The sequence below is a fragment of the Protopterus annectens genome, chromosome 11.part0 (genome assembly GCF_019279795.1).
Source record: "Protopterus annectens isolate FY-2018-M chromosome 11.part0, PAN1.0, whole genome shotgun sequence".
Classification (NCBI taxonomy): Eukaryota; Metazoa; Chordata; order Ceratodontiformes; family Protopteridae; genus Protopterus; species Protopterus annectens.
Window position 1 is genome coordinate 291,024,294 of NC_056745.1, and position 27,235 is coordinate 291,051,528.

The 27,235-nt window shown below is 38.8% G+C and overlaps 1 protein-coding gene across 1 annotated transcript in view; it reads right to left on the reverse strand.

Moving 5' to 3' along the window:
* GAS2L3 (growth arrest specific 2 like 3) overlaps positions 1–27,235 on the reverse strand; it is a 791,099-nt gene that overhangs the window by 336,666 nt on the left and 427,198 nt on the right. Inside the window, exon 3 of the mRNA XM_044087786.1 lies at positions 26,709–26,877. Within this exon, the coding sequence (XP_043943721.1) occupies positions 26,709–26,877 (169 nt within the window). The remainder of the gene's footprint in view (positions 1–26,708; positions 26,878–27,235) is intronic.

Below are 27,235 nucleotides of genomic sequence, written 5' to 3' on the forward strand. Positions count from 1 at the left end.
AAAACTGAATATTTGCTTAACAGTTAAAATACTTGCATCAGTGAAGGAACTTGAGCGCATCTTCCCACAAATCCAACACTGCTGACTCTTCCTTTTCATCTTTTCTGACAGGCTGTGTTTTCCTTGTAATGGGACTCTATGCACTACTGTTACAGAGGTTATAGCAATTTTAAACTCTTCTTTCTTCCCCATCTCAGTTCCGCTTCTTTTATGACTTTTTCTGTAACTTGAAATAAGTTTCTCTGTCACTTTAAAAAAATATACATCCTTCTCCTCAGTCATAACCTCTTTATAACTTTAGTAAACTCTTCCTATAAAAGAAATACAATAAAAAGACGAAGTTTATAAAGTAACAGTTTTGTTAAATCAATTAGTTTATACAGCTGTCAACATCACACATCCCCAAAAACGCACATGTATGAAACTTCTCAGGGACGGTTACCTACCACAAACACAATTGCTGAGAAGTCACTACACAACAAGTAATACTCCTGCATAAATTTATAACATTGTTTTTTGGCACAGTATGAAAAAATATTAAATTTCATTAGGTAATGACTAGAAAACAGATGAAATGGCCAACAAATTATTTCTAAATGGAAACAGCGGTCAAGCAACCATCAGTTTTGAACCAATGAGAACTAAGGCTGGAACAGAATAATGCTACTTTTGTGCTAGGTATCAATGAGGAAGTGTAGCATGAGACAAGTGTTACAATCACACAGCAGAGCACACAACTCCTTGAATGCCAAGGAAGCAAGGGCCATCACTGGTGACAACATGCTCAACTGTTATAAGTACTACTGTAAATGGCAGTCTTGAAGAAATATCTTCCTACATATAAAAACACCAATAAATGGTCAGTAATAACTCTTGCCATCAAATCGATTCATTACAAGAAGCTACAGTACTATTACATTTAGTTAATGATGAGACCTGTTCCATAGCACAAGGCATGACATAGTGAAGCATATGGGGGTCGAACTGGGAGGGGGATACAGAAAAGATTCAGGGCAGTGGGCACTGTCCAAACCTAGGGAATAAAGCATAAACTGAAATAGTATGCCACCCACGCATAAAATAACTACAGATTATTACATTCATTAATCACATTAAGAAGACAACAGCAGAAAAGCTAATAAGGGAGTACCAAAAAGTACAGTTGTGTACACTTACCATAAATGTAGATGTTAGACTGCATTCACTGTTGCAGTCATTACATTTGGGTTATCTGCTTGCAGTAGCCCTCAGTCGGCCTGATTGACAAAGTCTTAGGTCCTGCGTCAGTTGCCGTCTCATCTTCCATGACGGCAGGTAGTCAGGGGTATAAAGCATGCAGCAGACGCCATTACATCAGTTTTTCTTGCCCCAGATATCAGGTGCCCCCATAATGGGAAGCAATATATATATATATATATATATATATATATATATATATATATATATATATATATATATATATATATATATATATATATATATATATATATACATACACACACACAAGGTTACACCTCCAACAAAAAAGCAAATACACTAAAAGGCTTTAAGTATAGAAAGTAAGAATAAAGGTATAGCCAATAGAAGTCAGGGGGCTGGAGGGAGGGGTAACTAAGACTGCAACAGTGAATACACAAGAACATCTACATTTATGGTAAGTGTACACAACTGTACTATGTTCTTCATGTTTCACTGTTGCAGTCATCACATTTGGGTAGATTCCCAAAGCTAAGATTGGGAGGAAGAAACTAGATAGCATTAGGACCAGCTATAAGGCCCTGTAAGACTTCAGTGGCAAAGCCAGCTCTGGATTTAGAAAAAATTGGCAAATGGTAATGCTTGATGAATGTATGTACAGAACTCCAGGTAGCAGCTTCTAGGATGTCCCTGGTAGGGATACCTCTGAGAAAGGCTGTAGAGGTAGATGCAGCCCTGGTTGAATGTGGTCTAATTCCCTGTGGGTAGGTTTTCCATGGTGCTTATAGCAGAAATGAATGCAATGGCCTATCCATTTAGAAATGGTTTGCTTTGAAATAGCCTTCTCCTCTGCTCCTGCAGCAAATGCAACCAGCAGTTGTTCAGATTTCCTGAGAGGTTTAGTCCTGTCCAAATAAAACCTAAGTTGTCTGTGCACATCTAAGGAGTGCAGTATTCATTCCCCTTTGTTCTGTGGATTAGAAAAAAAAGGTTGGCAAATGAATGGACTGATTAAGGGCCACATTGGATACCACCTTGGTAATGAAGGAGGGATTGGCCCTGAGGGACACCCTAACCACATGAAATATGATGAAAGGCTCCACAGCCATGAGAGCCTGTAATTCAGACACACTTCTTGCTGAAGTGATGGCTAAAAGGAAGGCTGTTTTCCAAGAAATACATTTAAACTCTGCATTAGCAGCTGGCTCAAAAGGAGGAAGACTTAGTTTTTCCAATACAAAATAAAGTCCCAGGCTGGAGTAGGGGCTCTCCTGGGTGGTCTTACGTTTTTGGCCCCTCTGAGGAACTGCTTCAGCAGTGGATGAGAGAAGAGGGGTGGTTCTGTGTTGTAATGAGCTGAAATGGCTGAGGCGTGAATTTTGATGGAGGAAAAGGAAAGGCCCTTGTGCAGCATCACAGTTAAGGATTGAAGAATCGGAGGTAAATTGGGCGCCGCTGTGCCCATCCCAAGTTTAGTTCCAGGAACAGAATATTTTCCATTTTTCATCATAGGATTTTCTAGTACTAGGCCTCCTTGCCTCCAGAATGACATCCAACACTTGGTTACTGTGGGATGGGAACGGAGAGATCAGGTAATTAGCCAGGCTGCCAGGTTCAGGGTTTGAAGCTGTGGCTGCAGAATCTGGCCCTCCTGCTGGGACAGCAGGTCAGGGATCTGAGGCAGGTGCCATGGTGCCAGCAGTGACACACTGTGCAAAAGGGGGTACCAGTGTTGGCATGGTCAGTCTGGTGCAATCAGTATCGTCCTTGGTTTGTCCTGTTTGATCTTTAGTAGTACCTTGGAGAGGAGAGACAGAGGGGGAAAGGCATAAACTGATAGGTTTTTCCAGGTGAAGGACAGGGCATCCACTTTTCAAGATTGTTTGTGGGGAGTCCTTGTGCAGAATTCTTCCAATTCACAGTTCTGGGGGGTGGCAAACAGGTCTATATCTTGGTTCCCCCATTTGTTTCTCAACATGTTGAATATCTTTGGTTCCAGTTTCCACTCTTATGGGTCCATGAGATTTCTGCTTAGTTCATCTGCCAGTGTATTTAGCTTTCCTGGCAGGAATTGAGCCTGTAGGTGCACTTGGTAGCTCAAGGCTGTATTCCACAGAGCCATGGCTAGTCTGCTGAGAGGGTATGAGTGAGTCCCCCCCCTGCTTATTTATGTACCACATAACAGTAGTGTTGTCCGTCTTTACAGTTAATTGCCCTGGAAGAATGTGGTCCTTGAAGGCTGTCAGAGCATTCTGTACAGCTAACATTTCTTTTTGACTGATATGCAGGTGGATTTGACTTGGATTCCATTTGCCCTGAATGCACTTCCCTGCCAAGTGAGCCCCCCCATGCATACTCGGATACATCTGTTGTCACGGTTTGGGCGGCAGGGGGTAGAGTGAATGGCAGTCCCTTGTTTTGGTGACAGGCCTCTGCCCACCAAAGGAACTCTATCTGTAGAGAAGGTATGATAGGAATCATTGCTTCTAGATCCTGATAATGTTGACACCCATAGGCTTTTTAGATCCTGATAATGGTGACACCCATAGGCTTTTTAGATACCATTGTAGTAGTTTACTCATATGCAGTCTTGCATATGGAATTAGGAGAATGAGGAGACCATGAACCTCAGGGCTTGGCAGCATTTTCCTTGCAGATAGCTGGGTCTTTGTGGTCATTAGTTCGAAGTAGGCTGTCAAATGAACTTGTTTTTCTGGCGTGAGAAAGGCCATCTGGGAAGTTGTGTTCATGCTTGCTCCCAGGAATACAATTTGTTGGCAGGCTGCGAGAGGTGATTTATTTTCGTTTATAGTGTACCCCAGAGAAGTTAGCAATTTCTGTACAAATGCCAGATGATTCAATAGTATGTCCTGGCTTTCTGCCTGAATTAGACAATCGTCCAGGTAAGGATATATTTGGATATTTCTTTGCCTGCAAAATGCAATGACTGGAGCTAGGCACTTTGTGAATAGCCTGGGTGCAGTAGATAAGCCAAAGGGCAGTGCAGAGAACTGATAGTGCATGTAACCTGCTTTGAAGCGTAGGTATCTTCTACAAGATTCCCTTATTGGGATGTGCAGGTAGGCTTCCTTTAAATCCAGTGTTGCCAACAAGGCATCCTTGTCTAGCATAGGAATCAGCTGGTGAAGAGTTAGCATCTTGAATTTTGGGATCACCAAAAATGTGTTTAGGATAGAGAGGGTCCAGGATAGGACGCCAGGAGTTGTCTTTTCTGGGCACCAGGAAAAGTCTTGAGTAGAAACCTTGTCCCCTTTCCTCCCCTGGAACAGGCTGAATTGCTTTGATGCTTAAGAGAGAATTTGCTTTTGAGCCTCTGCCCACTGATTTGGGGGTAGATCTGGCCAACCATTTAGGGTTGGTAAGGAGTGAAAGTGGAATCTGTATCCTTGGGAAACTATATTTAAAACCCATTTGTCCTGGGTAATGAGTTCCCAATTTTTTGCCTGCCGGGCAATCTTTCTCCCCAAAGTAATAGTCAGTTGTGCCAGGCTTGGAAGATTTAAAGTTAAGTCATTGAGACAGTTTACCATAGGGGGAGTCTTACCATTCCCTGCTTTGGAAGTGGGAGCCCCCCACTGCTTAGTCCTGTGAGTACCTTGGGACTGAAAGCCTGGGAGTTGTGCTGGTTCTGGGTTTGGACTGAGAAGGCCTGGAAGAGGCAGGAAAGTACCAATTTTTAGAGGGCCAATGCCTACTAAATCTGGGAGGCTGTACTTGCAGGAAATCTAACAGTTTGCATAGATTTAGGTTTTTCCTCCATCTTTTTAAGTACTTCTTCTGTTTTGTTAGCAAACAGGTGGTCTTGGTTTAAGGGAGCATCCAGCAGTTTAGCTTTAACATGATCTGGCAAAGATTGCTCCTTAAGCCAAGCATGCCCTTCAAGTACAGACCCAGTGACAGCAGCCCTGCAAGATGCCTCTAGTGAATCAAAACCACACTGCAAAGTATGTTTTCCAACTTGTTCAGCAGAATACATTAAATCCTGTAAATCTTTATTTTCAGCACAGTCAGGAATCAACATTCTTTTCTGTTTAAGCAATCCAATAATATGCTGCTAATACTTTAACTGTCAGTTTAAGGCCCTAAAGGCCAAGGTTGCAGAAGTGTATACCTTTTTACCCCATCTATCCAGTGCCCTGGAATCTCTATCAGAGGGGGTAGGATTTTTGGCAGTAGTAGCCTTAATGCCCTTGGATCCCTGTGAAATGGTCTCAGGATCCGCAGTAGGATTTTTAAAGAGGAACTTGTGAGAGTCAGGAACCCTGTAATATCTATCAGGTTTTCTGGTAGCAGGAGGTAGAGAGTCAGGGGCCAAGCTAGATTCTGAAAATATATAAACAACAATGTCCAGTACAGGGGGGATAGCTAAAGGCCTGTGCTGGAGCAAGAGTAAGAAATCCCTAAACCTCTTTTTAGAGTCAGAGTAATCCTGGCTTTCCCCAGCAAAAATGCTCCCTAAGAGTATGCAAGGTTTCACCAAAAGAGAAATCCTCTGGAGGGGAAGCAGAGGGAATAGAGTCCTCTGCATCAGAATCCTCATAGGTAGATAAGGGTAAATCCTGGTCATCAGAGGAAACAGAAATTTCAGAGTCCTGATCAGAAGAATCATAAGCAAACTCAGTCCTATGTCTCTTAGGGGGGAAGCATGGCTTCCCCTGATTAAAGTAATAAGGTCTTCAGCCATTCTTATTTGTTTTTTAGGCATAGAGGCCTGACCATGCAGTCTGGGCATCGGTTTTCTAGGCATGGATCAAGTTTTAGGCCTTGAAGAAGATGGCGCTGGTTTAATATGCAAGTCAGTAGGCCTGAATACACCCTCAGAAGCCGGTGCCTTCACAACGGCTCTGGACCCATCTAAAGTAGAGACATCCGCAGGTTCCACAATTGAAGCATCTCGCAACATACAGGGCTCCGAATAGGTCTCCGTTGAGGCCTGCGAATCTGAAGTAGCGGGTATCAGGGGCTGCAAAAGCGCCTCACTGAGTACCAGCAAACTGGCGACTAGCTTAGAGGAAGCATCATCGGCAGCTTTGGACCTATGCAGTCTGTCTCTATCTTTATCTTTGCGTTTTTTCACAATGTCAGTAGTCGGGTGGCTTACCGAAGCCATATCTGGATAATTGAACAGAGTACCAAAATATTTAGAAGCGTAAATAAACTGATTATGAATAGTTCGTTGTTTAAATAAGGCACAAAACCGACAGCGAGGTACGTCATGGTCAGGGCCTAAGCAAGGAATGCAGTACGAATAAAATCTTTATGAGGTATTTGCTTTCCACAAAAAATACAATTATTAACTTTTACTGACATTGGTTTAGAGCAAGAAAAAGTTTCTCCAACGGGGTACTTGGCTTAGTTGAAGACTTCGGTTCTGAAACTCGAAAACGAAAATTTCAGGAGTCTGCCGACCTGCACTTGCGAACTGCTTCTGCTTCGGGCACCGCACGGCTAGAAAGACTGATGTAATGGCATCGGCTGCATGCTTTATAACCCTGACTACCTGACGTCATGGAAGATGAGACAGCAACCGACGCAGGACCCAAGATTTTGTTAATCAGGCCGACTGAGGGCTACTGCAAGCAGATAACCCAAATGTGATGACTGCAACAGTGAAACATGAAGAACATCGGAATACAAGAAATGTAGTTGCTGCAACCCAACCAAAACTGCATTGAGTTCACATGCTTACAATGTGCTAGACAATACAACAATTACCAAATTGTTTCTACTTTACTCTGCTACTTAATTTAAATTTGTTTATGTTTTTTGCCTGGGGAAGTACACTGTTCAGGAATTAATAGATTGCAGGTACAGCCTCTGTGGACACATTCATTGAAACATAGATAATTACAAACAACACAATACACAAGTTCTTGTGTATGAGCCATTGCTGCATTATATTCACCAAGTGAGTTGTGAAAATATCAATATGATGTAAATATAATTGTCAGCAAACATACCAAAATATAAAATTAAAAGCAGCAAGTACTAAAAGATGCATGTAAACCATGTTGGGCACATTTCTTTATTCAGGCTGTGACAAAAGGAGATACTGCCAACACAGCTAGCTGGAATTTTGTAAATATGTCACTGGTGAATATTGAAATGATTTATACAAGATGCTTGTGTTACAAATGTATTAGAACTGTATGTCATGTGTATATCAAACTGCTTGTACAGATGTGTGTGTTGAAAAGGTATTTGCAAAGTGCTGCTTGAAATGTAACCATGGTGTGCCCTACTGGAAGACAACAGAAATGTACATGCACTATTGTAACTATTTAAATTTATATATTATTACAGTGGAAACTGTAATACAGAAGGTTAATCTCAGTCCAGCAAACTTTAGAAAAATATCTGAAATTAAATTACTTTATAAGACATAATACAGAGACTCTCTCTCTCTCTCTCAAGTTTTCATTGGAGCTAGAGATATGAGATCTGTACTACGAAGCTTTCTGTATTGTCCTTGGAGTGAACAAATTGCTACTTTTGAAGCATGAACGAATGCAATTATCTTATGACTTCAGCATCTGCCAAAGATCCGAGGAAAAGGCCTTGTCTGTATATTTTTACAGGTAGATGCTAAATGCTGCCAGCTTCTAGCAATGGGAGTTTTGGCCTGGGAACTAGAAGTCAGATGACCAGAAATTATGTCAGTTTTGCAAGCTATCCCAGCAGTAATATTTTAGATATTAATTTGAGAAGTCTCTTAGCGAGACAGAGTATCCTGTATTCGGTCTTGGACCTGACAAGAACCATTCAACATACATATGCCTTGCTCTAATGAAGTAAGTTTCTAGGGAACAGTATAATTCTCTTAGATACAGTCATGACTATAGTGAAGTTTAGTTTAGATGTCTTTCTTTGTGTGAGCCTGTACTGCAATGTTATTTTAAATGTTTCCGGTGGTTTTGAACTGTGATGTCACTGTGACTATATATTTAGTATTGTCTTGTTCTTTTATTATTTATTATTAAATATATTTAAACCTTTTTTTGTGGCTGATCTTTGTACAGATATTTAAGTTTTGAGAGTACTTGCATATTTATTAGGTGACACTGTGTGGGCCACTCCTAACAGCCTTGCTCTTGGTCCAACTGCCATTTATATTAATATTAATATTACACTGCAAAATTGGACACCCTTTGTTAAGGGCCTTAAGGTAGCTGGCAGAAGGGTTCTGGTGGCACTGAAAACTACCTTATAGTCTTGGCAAAAGGGGATACAGCTAGTAAACCTGTGCCAGCCTTTCCAAGGTGTGTGTGTGTGTGTGTGTGTGTGTGTGTGTGTGTGTGTGTGTGTGTATCAAAATCTCAAAGAGTGCATATGTGTGTGTGTCAGTTACTGGGCAGGGACACGAAGCAGTGACTGGACAGAGAGATTTGTTGGAGGACTTGGCTTGGAACCCTGGCTAAGGACTCGACTCTATAGCTGTGCCAGTGGGGAGTCTTATTGGGGACCTGCAGAAAGGTAGAGGAATAAGCCCCAGACTGACAGGTATCTGTGTGTTCATAAGGGAAATTGCACTTGATACAGTGTGCTGCATCTGGAAATACTGTGCGAGTACTTGTCATCCTCTCAATGAATGTTCCCCACTGCTGCCAGTGGTCAGGGCTGAGGCTCCTTGATTACTGTTCCAGTGGAGGGTTGTCACATAGGCATCCAAACCAAAAATGAAACATTCTGTTGGTAATGACTCATAAGGCCAGCCATTTTTTTTCAGAAATGTCAGAAAAAGTCACTATGTAAGAGTAAGACAACGAGGTATGTTAATGAGAGTCAGTGTGCCATTGACAGGGATCCCTTGAAAAATTTATGCTCTCCCTATTGATTTAAGGCACTGGATACTTCTAACATTCATTTTCTACATAAAGTACTGCCAGCAAACCTTCCAAAGATAATCTGTCAGTTCATTCTTAGGTTCATAGGTAAGTATTAAGTAATCAGTCTGCAGACAATTACAAGCCTACCCAATAAGCCATATTCTGAAGTTCCCTACATCCTTCAGGAGGCCACCACAAAATAGACCATACAGAATTTATTCTGAATTTGTTAACCGGGCTAGAGCACTGAACCCACTGGATCTATGACCATTCTATAGTCGACATCCCATAGAATTTGAGGCCGTTGATCCAGTTACCTAGATTTATACTAAAGCAAAACCTACCTAAAAACTACAGTTCAAAACCTTCTGGGATTTAACCTTCAAATACAGAAAACTACAATTGGAATAGAGTTATTTAGGGGAATGTATATGAGTGGAGAGGATATCTGAAGGGCTTTGAATGTGGAAATACCCAACGGGACTGGTAAAAGACCGTCTTTTACATCAAGAACTTTTATCTTTGTTTAATAAATTTGGTTGCGAGTTGCTAGAAATCCTGGTGAAAGACTGATAAATGGATGTTACTGCAAAATATACAAATTGTCAATGACAATATATGCAAAGATTTACTTGAGTCTAGACAGGGTGAATTTAATGCAATACTTAGGGGAATTGAAATTGATATTAATGAACTTAAAAGCAAGAAAACCAAAAAAATGCAAAGACTTGTTTGAGTATGAGAAGGGCATTGCTTATCCTCCACCTCCCAATACTGTAAATATGAATGTAAATTCCGTGGTTAATGACATGCAGGTTAACAGCAATACTAACAGAGGTAGAGTTGATGTAATAGATACCAGTTTTGTTGAACAAGACAGCCCTTTAGAGTTTCCCCCTTTGAGGCACTCTCAGAGGCTGAGAGAGAGAACAGAGTACCATGGCACAGCCTTTGACAACAAACTACTGGGAATAATCAGCCTGACGTTACAGGGGAAAGGGAGAGAGAGGGGAGGAACCCATATGAACAGGTTGAACTGGGGGAATTTCAACAGGGGTTAGAACTAAATGAATGTACGATCGTTTGTAATGAACATGGCGATTACAATATTTTTAACTATAGTAACACAGATGTTGATTCCTCATGGGTGAACCTTTTCAAAAGGGGCTTGACTTTTGTACCTACTTCTAACACTAGATTGGATGAGGCCCTGTTGCAGTTAAAATTATCCACACGTAAAATTAATTTTTCATTTTATTTTAAAGATCATAAACAGGTTGAAGTGGAGTCTAAGGCTACCTTAAAAAGACAGAGTACATTTAACCCAGCCCTCCATCCAACTGCTCTATTTGAAAGACTATGTAAATTCAACTTTAGAGAGGTGTTGAAACAACACAGAGCAAGTACTCTTTACGGGAATTTAAATGAACCTGAGAAAGTCTTGCTACAAAGCATTTTGAACAAACAAGTGAGGGTCATGAAACCCAACAAAGGGGGTGGGTTAGTAATAATGGATAAAAATGATTATATCAATAAAATGTTAAGCCTATTGTACTTGGACGCATACAAAGAAGCTTCTGTCAATGAACTCAACATAGCCTTTAGTAAAACAGATTTAATATTGGAGGAAATGTTGGTTAAACAACCAGATTACAGGAGATGAACACGCCTTTGTGCACATATGGAATCCCAAAATTACTATTTTTGGGATCTCAAGTCCACAAGTCCTAAAAATCCCGCCTTACACCGTATTGGTGAGGCGAAGGCTTCAAAAACTTTTGTATAATGAAATACATTGATTACTAAAGCAAAAGTGCATTAGATGTGAACCCTGTCCTACTCAAGGATTCCTGGGATTTTTTGGGAAAAATTTCGAATGACGTGTTTAAAGAGGGGTTAATATTTGTAACTACTGACATACAGGATTTATTTTCTGTCATTCCACGGGAGATCAGACATTGGATCCCCTTTGAATGACACCAGAGTTTAAGCCAATTGTTAAAGCTGATCATCTTATCTCTGTATTGTGGCATCATTCTTGGTGAAGGTAGGATACTGCTCAAGGTCAGGGTCATACCTGCCTGGGCTACATAATCAGAGAGCTCCTCAATGTCTCTTTTCATGTAGTCCAAGGAGGTACGTCTCAGGTCGTTTACACCAGCGTGGACAATGACTGAGTCATATTTGTACCTGCTGTTGAGAGACCTGAGTGCTTGCGTTATGTGGCGGATTCTAGCGCCCGACAGGCAGCTTACTGTGACCTTCTCCTTACTCAGTCTGGTGAGCGGACTCCAGTGTGTCTGACTATGGAGTCACCAATGACTAGTGTGTCTGGCATTGTGTTTGGCCTTAAGGGCTGTGACTGTTTGACACTCTGACTGTGAGGTCTATGTGTTGCAGGTGTTGTGTTCTGAGGTGGTGGTTGTTTGGGTGTCTGCTTTGGTGGCCTCTGCTGTTTTGGTAGATTTTTGATCAGAGCCTCGAGTATGTCTTTGTGTGTTTATGTGTATGATTTGAGGTTGTGATGGTACTATGTGAGACTGGGTCTATAGTGTGTGTGGTAACCTTCTCCTCCTGACTGGTCTTGCCAGTCCTATGTTGAGAGAGCTCAGCCTCCAGTTTGGCCGTATAGTTGCATCTCTCGCATGTATTTGTGTTTTGTGGGAGGAGGAGAGGGTTGTTCAGTGTACATGAGGCAATTGAAACATTCCCTCAATATTCCCAGGTTCACCAGCTGAGCAGGAGAGGACACTACCAACTGATCCTCGACATGCTAGAAGGAATAGACAAAAACTTTAAAAGAGATTCCGGGGATGTGGGTGACCGAGAAATGGGGTTTGCCTTTTGGGGTACTATCTATGACAAGAGTGCTGTATCAAGGTGATAAGTACTGTAGGAGCAAGTGCTAGGTTTAACAGATAGAGAATAGTCTACTTGGAGTCAAGTAGAGATGATCTTTTTAGTTATAGGATACGCTGATTAGATCAGTGGTATAGTTCGAGGAAGGTAGTTTTAAGGGAAAATTTGAAGAGTGGACTTTAGGTAGCCCAAATAGTTTAAACCTGCTTAACCAGCGCTGCCCTAGTGTGCAACAGTGGCAACTCCGCGCTTTATAGCAGGGGGCTGGAAAAGACAGGAAATGACCCAAAATGGCCAATAGACTACAAGTTATTGCCTTAAACCACTCCTCTAAGGACAAACAGGCAGCTCAGTACTCCACTCTCACTGGTGAGTAAAGAAACTTCCCCCTGACCAAACAAGGAAAATGGAGAAACACAGGAACCAAGACAAAGCCCAGGGATCAGCAAAATCTGGTCTCTGGAACACTAGTTAGGAAAGTATGGAAAACAAGGATATTTTTTTTTTTTTTTCAAGTTTTTTTACAGAAAGGCAGAAAACACAATAAATGCTATAATTTTCGACTAAATGCTATCAAAAGCTAGTACACTTGAGTGTATTAGCCTGTAGTTTAACTTTTAGGCAAAACTTAAACTAGCAAGTGCAGTAAACAGTTTTAGCTTATAAAGACAGTAAAAACAGTGCAAACTTTGATAAAACAAGCAAAAACAGTAGTCGAAAGTCACAAAAAGTCGAAAAAGCCAAGAAAAATACTTATTGGGTCTATAGTTATTAGGGCTATGGATAGAATACCCATGAGTAATGGCATTGCTATGGATGCTTAACAAGCTTTGGGAATGGAAACAGAGGAGAGGCTTCAATTAAAGATGTTAAAGTGGGGTAGTTCAAATAGGGCATTTTAGAACTGCTAATCGGGTAATCTAGTAGGTTACCAAAGCCCTTGAATGATGAGCGTTTTGAGAGACTGTGAGGACTTATCTTGTAGAAATTAGAGGGTAGATGAGAAGTGGATTTTATTCTACAGCAAAGAAAATTTGCACTAGACTTGTCAGCTAGGACATTAGCTATTTCTTTCGAGTCAGACTAAGTAACATTATGGGACCAATTGAACAGAGGTTTAATTTCTTTCAAAAAAGTAACACAGATGTTGATTCCTCATGGGCGAACCTTTTCAAGAGGGGCTTGACTTTTGTACCTACTTCTAACACTAGATTGGATGAGGCCCTGTTGCAGTTAAAATTATCCACACGTAAAATTAATTTTTCATTTTATTTTAAAGATCATAAACAGGTTGAAGTGGAGTCTAAGGCTACCTTAAAAAGACAGAGTACATTTAACCCACCCCTCCATCCAACTGCTCTATTTGAAAGACTATGTAAATTCAACTTTAGAGAGGTGTTGAAACAACACAGAGCAAGTACTCTTTACGGGAATTTAAATGAACCTGAGAAAGTCTTGCTACAAAGCATTTTGAACAAACAAGTGAGGGTCATGAAACCCAACAAAGGGGGTGGGTTAGTAATAATGGATAAAAATGATTATATCAATAAAATGTTAAGCCTATTGTACTTGGACGCATACAAAGAAGCTTCTGTCAATGAACTCAACATAGCCTTTAGTAAAACAGATTTAATATTGGAGGAAATGTTGGTTAAACAACCAGATTACAGGAGATGAACACGCCTTTGTGCACATATGGAATCCCAAAATTACTATTTTTGGGATCTCAAGTCCACAAGTCCCTAAAAAATCCCGCCTTACACCGTATTGGTGAGGCGAAGGCTTCAAAAACTTTTGTATAATGAAATACATTGATTACTAAAGCAAAAATGCATTAGATGTGAACCCTGTCCTACTCAAGGATTCCTGGGATTTTTTGGGAAAAATTTCGAATGACGTGTTTAAAGAGGGGTTAATATTTGTAACTACTGACATACAGGATTTATTTTCTGTCATTCCACGGGAGATCAGGGTAGACTGGTTCTATGAATATTTAAGAAACAAGACAAATCTTAGCCCTAGTAGACTGGAAGTACTGAGAGAATTTATGGAAATTGTATTAGCAAACAACTATTTAACCTTTGAAGGTCAAATTTTCAGGAAAAAAACTGTGGTTGCCATGGGGGCAGTGTGTGCCACCATCTTTGCAAACACTATCATATTGGGAAACCAACTTTGTGCTCAACTTAGAATGTAAAGATAGCTGGATTTCTACAGATGTTTTCTTGACATGATATTTTTTTGGAATGACACTGACTCTAGACTCCAGGAATTTTTTTGAATATTTACACTCAACTAATTTTTTATGTTTTATTATGGACATTCAGGGTGATTTGGTACATTTCTTAGATGTCTCTCTTAGAAAGAACTATGAACGGAAAGGATTTGATTCAACCATATATGGAAAGACTACTTATTCTAACTAATTTTTGCATTACGACAGTACGCACCCCTTGCACCAGGAAAAAGTCTATAGTTAAGGGGCAGTGTGTAAGACTTGCCTGGAGGATTTCCAGCAATGAGGAATTCCAGGTTGAAATGGTCAACCTGAAAGCTATGTTTTGTAGAAAAGGTTAACCTGACAAATTCGTGAATAAAATCTTAAGAGAAGTAATGAGGAAAAGGATGGTAGGCCATTTTCCCCCTTATTAGGAAAAACCCATGTTCCTAATTTTGGCACAAGGGAAAACTCAGTAATTCGAACAAATAAGGTAGGTACCTTTCAACATGACCTTATATTAACATGCACAGGGCAGTTTGAGGGGCTTAAAGTGATTGCAGAGAGGAACTGGAACATATTTTGCATTAATAGTGAACATCTGAATATAGTTGGACCAAAACCAGTTTACAAAAAGGCCCCTTGTTTCCAAATGCTTCTCGAAAGAACAGTGACATCTAAACAGTTAGGGACGATGTCCAAATGTGGTAATTGCGATTTTTGTAAGTACATGTTTGAAGGGCCCACGGTTAGGGTTAGTGGGTTTGTTAAGATCCAACTCAACCGGAGATTCCTTTGTGGTAGTAAGGAAGTAGTTTACCTGGCACTCTGTAGCCTACGTCCTGCATTTTATAACGGAAAAACAAAAAGAACCATTAAGCAAAGGGTATACAAGAATTATTACGACATTCAGAAGGGGGATGAATGAAATGCATTGGCAAGACATATTAGAGTCCACCCCTGACCACTTGTTTAAATTTTGTGTGATTGACCAGGTGAAAGTAAGCGATCGAGGGGGGCCCACTGATGATTACTTAGAATATCTTTATGGCAACTCAAAACTAATGCCACACAACCCCCAGGGTTAAATGAGAATTCTTCTATGACTAGTTTGCTCAAGTTGAAGGCTAGCATCCTTTATAAGTTGTGGAATAAAAAGAAACTGATTTTTAGCAGTAATTTTGTATGTCTTATAAAAAGTGTTTTAATATTTGTACACTATACATACATACATGCAATGTTACTTGCTTGAATACTAAATATTGCTTTTTTTTTAAACCTACAGTTTATTTTATCTGATTTTGTTAGGTTTTATGTGTAAGAAGGGAGTTCATACTTGGGTAGTGTGCAACCGTTTTTTATGGAAATTTGTTTTTACGAAAACTCTTGTGCAAAACAGTTTGCGACATTACATATTTATACATTTAGATTTATGTTTAACACAACTTTGTTTAGAATGTTTAATTGGTTAGTTACGTAGTGTACTTTAACTAATTGATTAGCATGGAACTGCCTAAATGTAGTGTATTATATAAGGAGAAGCAGTGTGGGTATACTTTGCTCTGATGAAGTCCTGCTACTTTGGGGATGAAAGCACTTAACCTTTTGAATAAAGCAGTTTCTTCCTATTGACTGTGATGTTTCCTGTTATTTAGATTTACACTAAAGGTAGCAAGGATGCTACGCTGATGGACATGGAGAACCTGGCTCCAGAGGTGGGTGATGTTGGGATATGAATCTATTAGTGTCCATTCATCTGCTGATGAAGCCTTCATTTTTTTAAGCCACATATTTGAGAAACAATTTGTTCTGCAAAAGAAAGGGAGATCAAGGAGGTTGGGGTCTTTCATGACATGAAAGGCTAGGCACAGACCACCACAGAAAAGTCTATAAGAGACCAAGTGAAGGCAGACTGCTGCCAGTCTGTCCAGATAACTAAAGATCTTGAGACCACTTATCCTTTTAGTTAGAAATTTCTGTGATCTCTCAAGTTCAGTCACATTTCTACAAATACATGCCAAAAGGGACATTATTCAACTATGGGACTGATGAGAAATAAGTAAAATGTACTTAAGACTTATCTGGATCTAGAGGAGATTCCATTGGAAATTAACTGAGCTAGACAGAAGGATTTCCAAGTGACTACACAGACATGATAGCCAACAGATAATTACCAAGAAAAGTGATGAAATCCCTTATAACAGTGTCCAATCAGAGATGTGCATCTTGGGTTAGTTTTTTTCAACATTCAAGTTTGACCGGTGCTCTTCCAACAGTTGTTAATATAGTTTGATAATTCATGTTGCAGCAATTGATAGTCAAAGGAGTAATGTACAGCCTATGTTTCATTCATCCAAAAACAGACTACTATATGCCATGAGTGCAGGCAAGGAGGTCTGCAAAATAAATGTCAAACAGTGCAAGGCTGAATACTGACCCCTGTGGTACACCAATTGGTATTTTCTTTTTAATTTCAAAAGTGCCACTTGCACCTGTACCACACTGGTAATGTCAGACAACCAGTTAGGTATTTGCCACCACATACAGATTTACATTCAGTTTTGTAAGTCTATCAATAATACCGTATATTGGGAATAGTGTCAAAGGACTTGGATAGAGCCAGACATGACATATGTACTGCATGTAACCCCTAAACACTGATTTTTTTTTAAAGAAAATATTAAGGTTAAGGAGGAAGGACCTGTCTTTGACAAAGATGAACTGCTGAGGATCCAGGATTTACAGATAAATGAGGTTCATATGATAACATCATCATATGTAAAGCTGTGGAATGCAAGACTTATTGGGTCTATAGTTATTAGGGCTATGGATAGAATACCCATGAGTAATGGCATTGCTATGGATGCTTAACAAGCTTTGGGAATGGAAACAGAGGAGAGGCTTCAATTAAAGATGTTAAAGTGGGGTAGTTCAAATAGGGCATTTTAGAACTGCTAATCGGGTAATCTAGTAGGTTACCAAAGCCCTTGAATGATGAGCTCTTAGCTTTTGAGAGGACTGTGAGGACTTATCTTGTAGAAATTAGAGGGAGTCGCGAGAACTGTGGAATATTTATTACTACAGCAAGAGAAAAATTTGCACTAGACTTGTCAGCTAGGACATTAGCTATTTCTTTCGAGTCAGACTAAGTAACATTATTGTGGACCAACTTGAACCATTGCAGGTGTTAATTTCTTTCATTCATGACATAAAAAAATTGTTTAACAATAACGACAATATATATGAAATAATAATAAATTATAGCATATTACATCACCCCTGCTATTCAGCGTACAATTAAGGTATCTTATTTCCCATAATACTTTTAAAGCATAACAATTTGTAAGTGGAAAACTGATTTAGAATATAACACCTCAGAAAACAAATGGTTGTCAATGTAATCTAAAAAAACTAACTTCAATACAGGCCACAAAGCCCAAAATATTGCTCATTAAGTGGCCCAACAAGATAACTTAATGAGTATGAGATGACAAGTACTTGCTCGTACAGTGCATACCGTGATACATCTCAGCTCAGATAATAACAGGGTAAGATCTCTAAGAGTAGGGCCAATCTTCTGCTTCCAATTTTTTTGTAATACATTTCTTTAAAAGTAACAAGACTAGAGAAACAGCTAGCTGCCAAGCCCTAAATAATGAAGTTCTGGGGACAATCAGCCTACTAATCAAGATTACATTTGGATTCTCTTGCATATGCTCAGATCACAGTTTAGGACAAGACTAAATTATATGTAACCAGTCCCCACTTCATGTTCCTCACTCCTCGATCAATATAAAGAAGTCCTTGGAACAGCATGACCAAATTCATTGGGATGTAGATGTAGAACTTGTACTGGCATTGCCAGCCAAACAAAAAAAAAAACTGTACTATTTTAATTTGAATTTTGCTGGCAATCTTGGTATTGATAAAACATTGACCCCAGTTTCACTGGTAATAGGAAGATTGAACTCCCTCTCCCAGGGAGTTGTATATTTCTCTGTGAAGTACTATTTGTCTTGCAAGGAAATCCTGTAGGGCCTACGTATTTAACCTCTCAGCAATTTGTCATCTCTATTATCCAGTATCTATAAAATCAGTAGTAGATAATCTTTTAAGGGAACTTTAACTTTATGCAACTTCTGAAGACATCATAAATGCCATAATAATTGCTTTCCCTGGACTTCCAACTCCATACTCTTCAAAAATTGTCCATCTTCCAGAGGCCAAAAAAAGAGAAAGTCTGGTGCATTTCTATCAGTCAGAACCTCCAACCAATCGAGAGCATTAGCCTTCTCCAGTAATTGCTCAAAAGATGTTAGAAGCAAGGAAATCAACATACAAGGAAGTTGCTATTGACATTAGAGTCATATTTTCACATTTGTGCAGAGACCTGGGTACCCCCCCCCCCCCCGAAACACTGAGGGTTATTTATTTTCAATAAAAACTATAGGACTCCATGAACAAAGCTTGAAGCATATGGCCCTTCCATACGGTCTGAAATCTGGCAGATCTAAATCCCTCTTGCACCACAGACAAAGAGTACACTTTCAGAGATCCTATGCTTGCCACCATCTCACACAAAATTCAAGAACCGCTTGTAATATCTTTTTAAGTGCACAGTTGTCAAGGAGGCCAGATGGCCTTGTAACTGGTATAGTATCAATGGTAGTACAACCTAGTACTATAGCATGGATCCTTTGCATACTATTTAAGCAAAGCAATCTTTAGCACTTTATTAAATCTTGAACTCTCTGAAATACTGAATTATCGTTCGGTTTGATACTCCTAGAAAAGGAATTAACCAAGGTCATTCCCAAATATGTCAATGGGTCCTCTCCACCCACAACGGAAAAAAAAGTGTTGAAAATGTTGTGGGGGTAAATGTATCCTGATTAAACCAATCTTTTGAATACTGACTTTATAACCAAAAAATGCACTGCATGTTTCTAAAAACCAAAAAAAAAAAAAAATTATAAGCTCTCTCTACAGTTGTGAAAGATGTAACAAGTAATCTGTATGCAAGGATAGTCTCTAATGCGAGACTGAGAATATGTAACCCTGTATAGAGCATTCTCTCAACTCAGAAGTTACGGACTCTAACTTTAAACCAAAAAGCAGGGGGGACAAGGGACAACTTTGTCGAGCACCTCTAGACAAAGCAAGAGAGAAGAATAGTCTGTCCCCAGGCTTTATTTTAGCTGAAATTGCCTTGCACAGCCTTCTTACCAGGTCTGGGTATGCAGGAAGGACAGCCATATGCTCAAATTGCCAACCCATTACCTCAAAAGTCATTTCAGCATCTAAACACAGCATTAAGACTGGTGCACCTTTCTTGCTCTATTCTAAACAATATCACGCCAGTATGGAAAGGTGCACAGCTTAAAAATTCAAGTTGTAGAAATCAAAAAGCAGCCAGCACACTGAGTCAATGAGACCAAATGAATCCATGTTATCGAACCAGCCAAAAACAGACCGGTTTCGGCATTAAAGCCTTCCTCAGGGTTCAACAATACAAAAAGCCCACCTTAAAAAAAAAAAAAAACAACAGAAGTTTAATGATTGGTTGTATAAACATTCTATTTTACATTTTTCAGCCATAACTCTGGATATAAAAGACAAAAGTGGTTGTCATACTTTATTAAATAAAAAAAAGAAAATGTGGATCATTAAGTTGGCGGGATGTTTCTGCCTTGGCTGAATGACCATTTATAAATAACCAGTCATTGAACTTCTATTGTTTTTTTAAGGTGGGCCTTCTGTATTTATGAACACTGATGAAGACTAATGTCAAAACTGATCTGTTTTTGGTTGGTTCAAAAAAATTTAGGATTCATTTGGGCTCATTGAATCAGTGTGTTGGCTGCTTTTTTGATTTCTGCACCTTTCCTGTTCACCTGGTCAATCAGGAGGAAGATTTTAAATAAATTGTCAATGTAGTGCAAGTATAAACCCAGTTTATTGAGGGTGGAATGAAGATGTCATACATGATCCCAAACTTTCTGCCATAATAGTCAAACAGTTTATAGTTGTGACTGGATTCCCATTGAATGCAAAGTACCAACAGACCAAGAGGGAAGACTAAAACAGCAGGAGAAAAGCGAATTTCTAGCATCACTCCTCTCTCTCTCAATTTATTTTTTGCAGGAGGGCATGCTATCCTGCACCCCCCACTGATGAGGACGGTATCTCCTTACCCTCTGAACTTATATATACAAACTCTGAGATCACCATACCATGGTGAAAGGGAATATTCCAAGAAATGTCCATATCAGACTTAGTGCATGTAAAGTGTTTTTTTTTTTTTTTTTGACCATTCAGGGTCTATATTTTGGAACTTGATCATGGAGGTCCTGACATTTCAAATGGTTAGTATAGAAAGATTGTTCTAAAAAATGCTGTAAGGAGGGTCTTAGCCAGAAAGATTTGTAGTTATTTTTGGTTTCAGTGGTGGTTTTAAATTTATATTCAGCTCTGATCTTCCTAATGGTACCCTTAAGCTCTTTACTAGTTTATGTTTGACCTTAAGACTAGTGGAATGGGACCTTTTATAACAATGAAGTAATTTCTTTCTCTTGTTATATGGGTCATTCCACTAGAGGGGGTTGTTTTTACTATTATGTTTACTGCAATTAGGCACTCCATTATCAATACTACTCAAGTGGTAGTAAAAGTCAAAGGCATATGCAGTGGCTTTAGCAATGGAGTCTGTCATTTATTTAGGTTTAGTTTTGAGAAGTCACTGAAAACAGAGCTATTTGCAGGGGAAGTGCCACCAGTTTAAAAAAAAAGTCACTGGTTTATGACCCAATTTAATAAGGGAAAATTATATCTATGGAGCTGTGCAAGCAGTAGTTATATTTGTGAGGAGAAGAACAAGGGTATTTGAGTGCCTAGTAAGATGGTAAATCTGTATAAGAGAGTTAGCATTTATAATGAGCAGGAAGCATTAGGCATACATGCTGACCAATAGCAGTGTAGGTCAACCAGTTTATGGATGGATAGCTGAAGTCACCCATTATGAAGGTATCAGGATTAATGAAGATTTCAACCAGGGCATTACGATAACTATTATGATTAATGGAAAGACAGGACATTCTATAGCTAACTATGAAATGGTGATCAAGCTTATTTTGGGTGATTTGGACATGTAAGAGTTCAGATCTGGGATCCCAGGGAATCAGTCATGATGGTACCCCTAAACACTGATACACCCACATAACTTCCAGTAGATCTGAAGACATAGCAGGTGCCAAATATAGGAACAAATGGAGTGTTTTCATTGCTTTGAAACCATGTCTCCATAACTATGCATACAGGAAATTTTGTACAGCTTATTCCCAGGAACTCAGATAAAAAGTCTTTATACCACGTAAATACAGACCTCCCTGGAGAAAGGAGTACCTTGTGGACTGAACTGTTCCTTGGCTGCCAGAAAGCAGTGGTTCTGAGAGGAGCTCAAGCTTGCAGAAGGATTGTGAAAGTTACCAAGAAAAAACAACTGTGTAACAAAGTCCAAGGATTACAGCATACATACTGGATGAATGCAGATCTAATCAATACAGTATATCCTGCTCTTACAAATACCCCAAAGGTCAATATCTATGACTTCCCCATATTTCAAAAGTTACACAAGTCAATGTACTTTCATACTGCTTAATTATATAAATATTCCTCAACACCTCCTACAGTTTTGAGTTTTTGATGTGACCATCAAATCAACATAACCACGGTTTTCATTTACATATCTGATAATCCATCTTATTCAACCAGTAAAGCTGTCTTTTTTATGAGATTTTCCAGTGTCACTGCAAAAAGTACATCCTTGATATAAATTTCTCTGAATGAGAAAATAAAACTCAACAATCGAAAGACATCAAAACTCTTAACGTTTTCTGAAATAGCTACTATAAACACCTCTGTAAAAGAAAACTGGTCTTGAAAAACAAAGATCAGTATCAAAAATTATCACATTGTCTATTTTCCTCAACCTAAATATTATAGTTAAAAGGCCACTTATAATGTTCTTACTTTTCACACCAATGAAATGCAAGCCATCAGCGCTGAATATGTCATTAGATTTTGTAATAAAATACAATTTTTGATAAAATCTTATAATATCTGGCCTCCAGTGACTTGACCTTTATACTACTTAGGAGTATACAAGAAACATTTCAGAAAATGCCTCATTCTCTGAGCTACCCAATACACAGTTGAAGAAATTAACCAATTATGCCCCAACCCAATTGCTGTTAACCTTGTGAAAGACAATAACATCTAGGAAGGAGGGAAGAAAAAGAAGAACAGTATTTATTCATGTTATCAAGACAGAGAAGAAAAACATAAAAACCTCTTAAGAAGCTCACATTCAGAAAGACAACGAGGAAAGGAAAAACAAAGAAGAGAAGTGAAACTAGTGGAAAAACAACTAAGCTAAGCAAAGCATGAATTAACAAGAGTTGACAGATGCCTCTGTAGAATCTCCGAAAAATAATTTATCAATGTACGAGACATATAAACATGAGGAAGAATGTGCACCAAACTTGAAAATCCCTACAGAAATGCACAAAATAATGCTGTCAGACTGACCTTGTAAGCCATGTACTGGAGGCATGTCTAGGGTGACGCTAGATGTAGGGGATAGCTTAAACCAAGGCTAATCCTCTTAGAAATTCATTATATCATACATATATATATATATATATATATATATATATATAAAAACAGCCTAATCAATTTCATCTGAGAGTTGTCTTTATCCAGTTTTCTCTTGTCTCCATGTCTGACTGACATCTAACCACTGCCATTCATTTATTATTTCCCGGTTGTAGTGTGGCCAGCATCCAATCATTCAACAGTGTTCCCCCACCCATTTTCTGTCCCTAACTACACACTCTTAGCAGATGATGTGTGTTCACAGACACAAGGAGCCTGCTGTGCTTTCCCCCTGGGAGCATGTACATTCCTGAACACTCTGCACTAAGGCTAACTCTGTTATGCTTTCTCTTGTGAGCATGCACATCCCTGAATACTCCCCATGAAGGATACCTCATGAACATAACTTGGAAGATCCAAGTGAACTTGACAATACTCTGTATGCTATGCATGTATTTCATTGCACTAAGTGCTGGTCCTTCAGTAGGCTGAACTACTTCCCAAGCACCGCACCGCCCCACCCCTGAATAGGTAAGCTGGTAGTCACACTTGTCCTCCCTCATTGGCTCCTCCAACACCTGGATTCATTTTCAGTGGGTGTTTATCATGCTGTCATGGAGTTTTTGATTTCAACTAACATCAGTTTCATAAAGAAGTGAAAAGCAAACTAGAGCCAAAAGGCATAACCTGCTATTATACTTTATACAGTGCCCAAAGTAAAAGTCACCATAAAAGATAGGTTTATTTGCCAATAAGGATGGATCACAACTGGAAGGATAGCAAGAACAAATACACTCCAAAAATTCAATCCTAATTGTTTATTTTCACAGTAAATTGCAAACTAATCTTAACAAATAAAAACTTCTTTATTACGTGCTCTTGCAAATCATGTGTGCAAGATATCCTTCATGAGGAGTTTTCAGTGAATATGTTTACACACAGGAGAACCACCTACCTACATACACGTTAAATACTTCACTTTCAATGTCCCAATACAGAACACCATAACCATAAATAAATCCTAACTGATTACACATCACAGATCCATAAAACTTCCTACTAAACTCTCTTACTCGTTTAAACTACTACAACCCCCTTTGCTCCTCCCCTCCATATACACACACAGACACACAAGAATAAACTGTAGATTAGAGTACTTCTTTATATACAGACTCATTTAATACATCTACAGCTGAAATAGTGTTTGCTAAAATGTAGCAGCAAAACAGAATAATCTCTCTGTCAAAATTAGAGATATTTCAGTGTTTAAAAAATAAAGAAGATATTAAAAAAACATCTGAGGAAACAAATAAGTGCAAATGGTTTGACAAACCTGGCTAATACAAAGTCTATGAACTCAGATGTGATACTCCAAGTATTTGATATGCAAATGAACTACAGATAGGAAACTTCATAATAACCATTGCACATATCTATACTCTTACATGGTCTTATTACTCAACATGTTAAGCTTATATTACTCAAACTTGCAGATTGGATTTGTATAGCTTACTGTACCAAATACCTTACCAGTTATCACTGGTAAAGAAAAGCATTACAGCAACAGTACATTGCTATTCTTTTACTTTATTGAAGGATATTACACTTCCCAACATGTAGGTCATGCTGAAAATCAAAGTACTATATTTCTTAAAACTCATTTGTTGTTCTTGCATTGTACCCTCCTGGCCTTGGTCATGCCTGAAAAGGGTCCTTGAACCTGCACACTGAACTAGTTAATAAATGGCAATAAATAAATGAGGTCTTTCACAAACAAAATCCCTGCTGCTTTTCAAAATGCACTACTTTTGAACAATGTTACTAACTGCCTTAGAGTCCCTACTGCATGTAACTTTGTAAACACTTTTTCATGCAGGGGGAAGTGCAACAATGTATTTTATTCCACTTGTAACTTAAAATGCCTTTTAATTAAGCTGCAGACTTGTGTTTAGCTAAAACTAATCACCCCTTAAATATATCACTAATAAATTTAAAAGCAATCTGTAGTTAAATGTCTAGGCCTAACAGTCTCTGACTTAACATTGCTTTTTAAAACAAAAAACAACAAAAAACACATACTATTAGAATATAAGACTGCATTTTTTTTGATTTGTTTTGATATAACCTAGTATTACACTTAACTGGTTCATCATTAATTTTAAACAATGAAAAATCTAGAAAAAAGAATTAAGATCCATAGTAAAAGAAAACTTTAAACATCCACTAGCAGTCTTTAAATTGTTTCTAAAATAACCTAATAAAGTATGTGAATCCTGACATTTAATAAAAATATAAAGTGCATCTTAAATAAACTTGCCCTTCTATAAAATTAAGTAATCTGAATAACTGAAGAACAGGATCACAGTACTCATGGTTGTACCACAGAACAGATGACAGTAAATATTTTTCAACATAAAAGCATTATTGTATATAACCAATTCTAATAAAGTTTTAACTCTCTCTCTTTCTTTTGCAGTATATTTAGAAAGGGTGGAAACAGCTCCACTGGCAATTTCAGTTCCTTCGAATAAAGGACACTATTTCTTTATTAGTATATTTAGAAAGAGTGGAAACAGACCATCAGGCAATTTCAGTTCCATAATTATATGGAATGCTAGTGTAGCCTATATCTACCGGTATAAAATGCACACTGCTTAACTTCGGTCATTTTAGCAACAGGCATTTGCCTTTTCTTAACTCGAAAATAACCAGTATCCTTAATACATTAAGGTAAGGCAGATGACCACAATTTGCTTACGTTTATGCTGTGCGTACATTGCCAGGGGTTCCATTATCTATCTTATGTATGACACTGTGGGATTTAACTGAGCTAAAATCATTTTTATCTGTTTGGCCACCCAAACAATACTGGGATGGCAGGTACTTCCTAAAAGGTGTATCGTTAATTCATCTAATATTTGACTACATGTTAAATCACAGAAAACACAGTTAATGCACCAAGTAACTGAAGGGGCCATAAGACATCTGGGCACACAGGTCGACAGCCACATCACCTTCGACCACCACATTGCCACTGTGGTCAGAAACTCCTATGTGACACATTTTATAATCAGAAGTTTTGCATCCAGGAAGAAAGAGGTAATCATCCCTCTCTACTCATCCCTCATTAGACCAATCATCGAATATAATGCTGCATTTGGCATGTACTGACCAGATACTTACAACAGCTGGACAGGCCACAAAAGTACCTCACAAAAAAGATCCTAGGCCTTAAACACATGTCCTACAAGAAACAAACTCAAAAAACTTCAGCTGTTCTCAATCTCTTATTGTCTACTTAGAGGTGACCTCTGCTTGACTTACAAAGCCATGTCCGACCCAGCCCTACTTGAAATGCTACACCTAAAAAAGTCTCAATCTCCCCATGCCACACGCTCCAGAGATCACAACCTCATTACCACAATTAACAGCATGCAGGAGGGACAGGTTGATCTCCCAAAGACTGCCCATACTCTAGAATAAGCTTCCCATTCATGTCAAGCAGAGCACCTCGCTGGCCCTATTCAAGAGAAATTGTGACGAGTGGTTGGGTAACAAAATTCACCCCAGAGGTCGCTCCAGTTACCCTACTGGATAGGGGCACTGTGAACTAACATCAGGTGGCACAGTGCCTGGGCAATTTTTTTGGGCTAGGCTTGTAAAGGCTCCAGGGCCATTAGCCTAGTACACACCTATGAACCTATAAACAGAAGTCCCATAATTTAGAAAAAAACACTTTTGTGGAGAGCATGCCCCTGCCTCACCAATAAACACAGGCTATGTCCCCCTTTGATAATCATAATCAGTTGTTATTGGTGTGGGTTTTTTTTTTTTTTTTTTTTTTTTGAAAGGAACCCAATAACTGAACATTCATCAGGGAATTCCATTTAATAATAAATGTTTCCTATTTATGCTTGTTATAAAATTAATCTTACCCAGCATTCCTGTAAGCCAGATGGACAAATCTTCCTGCATGGGTAGCAGAGTAGCTTCATGTCGTACTGTTAACCACTGGTCAAACTGAGAAACATCTGCTAGTCCAGGGCCAGGTCGTGGTGACAGTGGACTTCTGGGGCACACAGGAATATCATCATCGAACCATACCTATGAAAATAAAGCAAAAGCTTCTAAGAAAACACTGTATTTAACACAAATCTGTTCAACACTGGAAATAAAGTGCTAGCTTCTGGGGAAGTCTTACCAGTTAAAGATGAGGAACAAGTTTTATGTGCCCCATATTGAACTTTAATGGTCAGTTTGTGTTTTAAATTCTAAACCACTGCTATACATTCCTGTTTTCCTGTATTCAGTGTTTGCTGCAGTTGAAGAACATTTCAGTGACCAGAGAGTCAACAGATACTGTAAAGACACAAATGCCCATTTTTCTAAGGAACAATGAAGGCCATGCATTAAAATTATTAGGCAGCAATAAAATAGAAGCAAATGTTTACCTTCTGAAGGC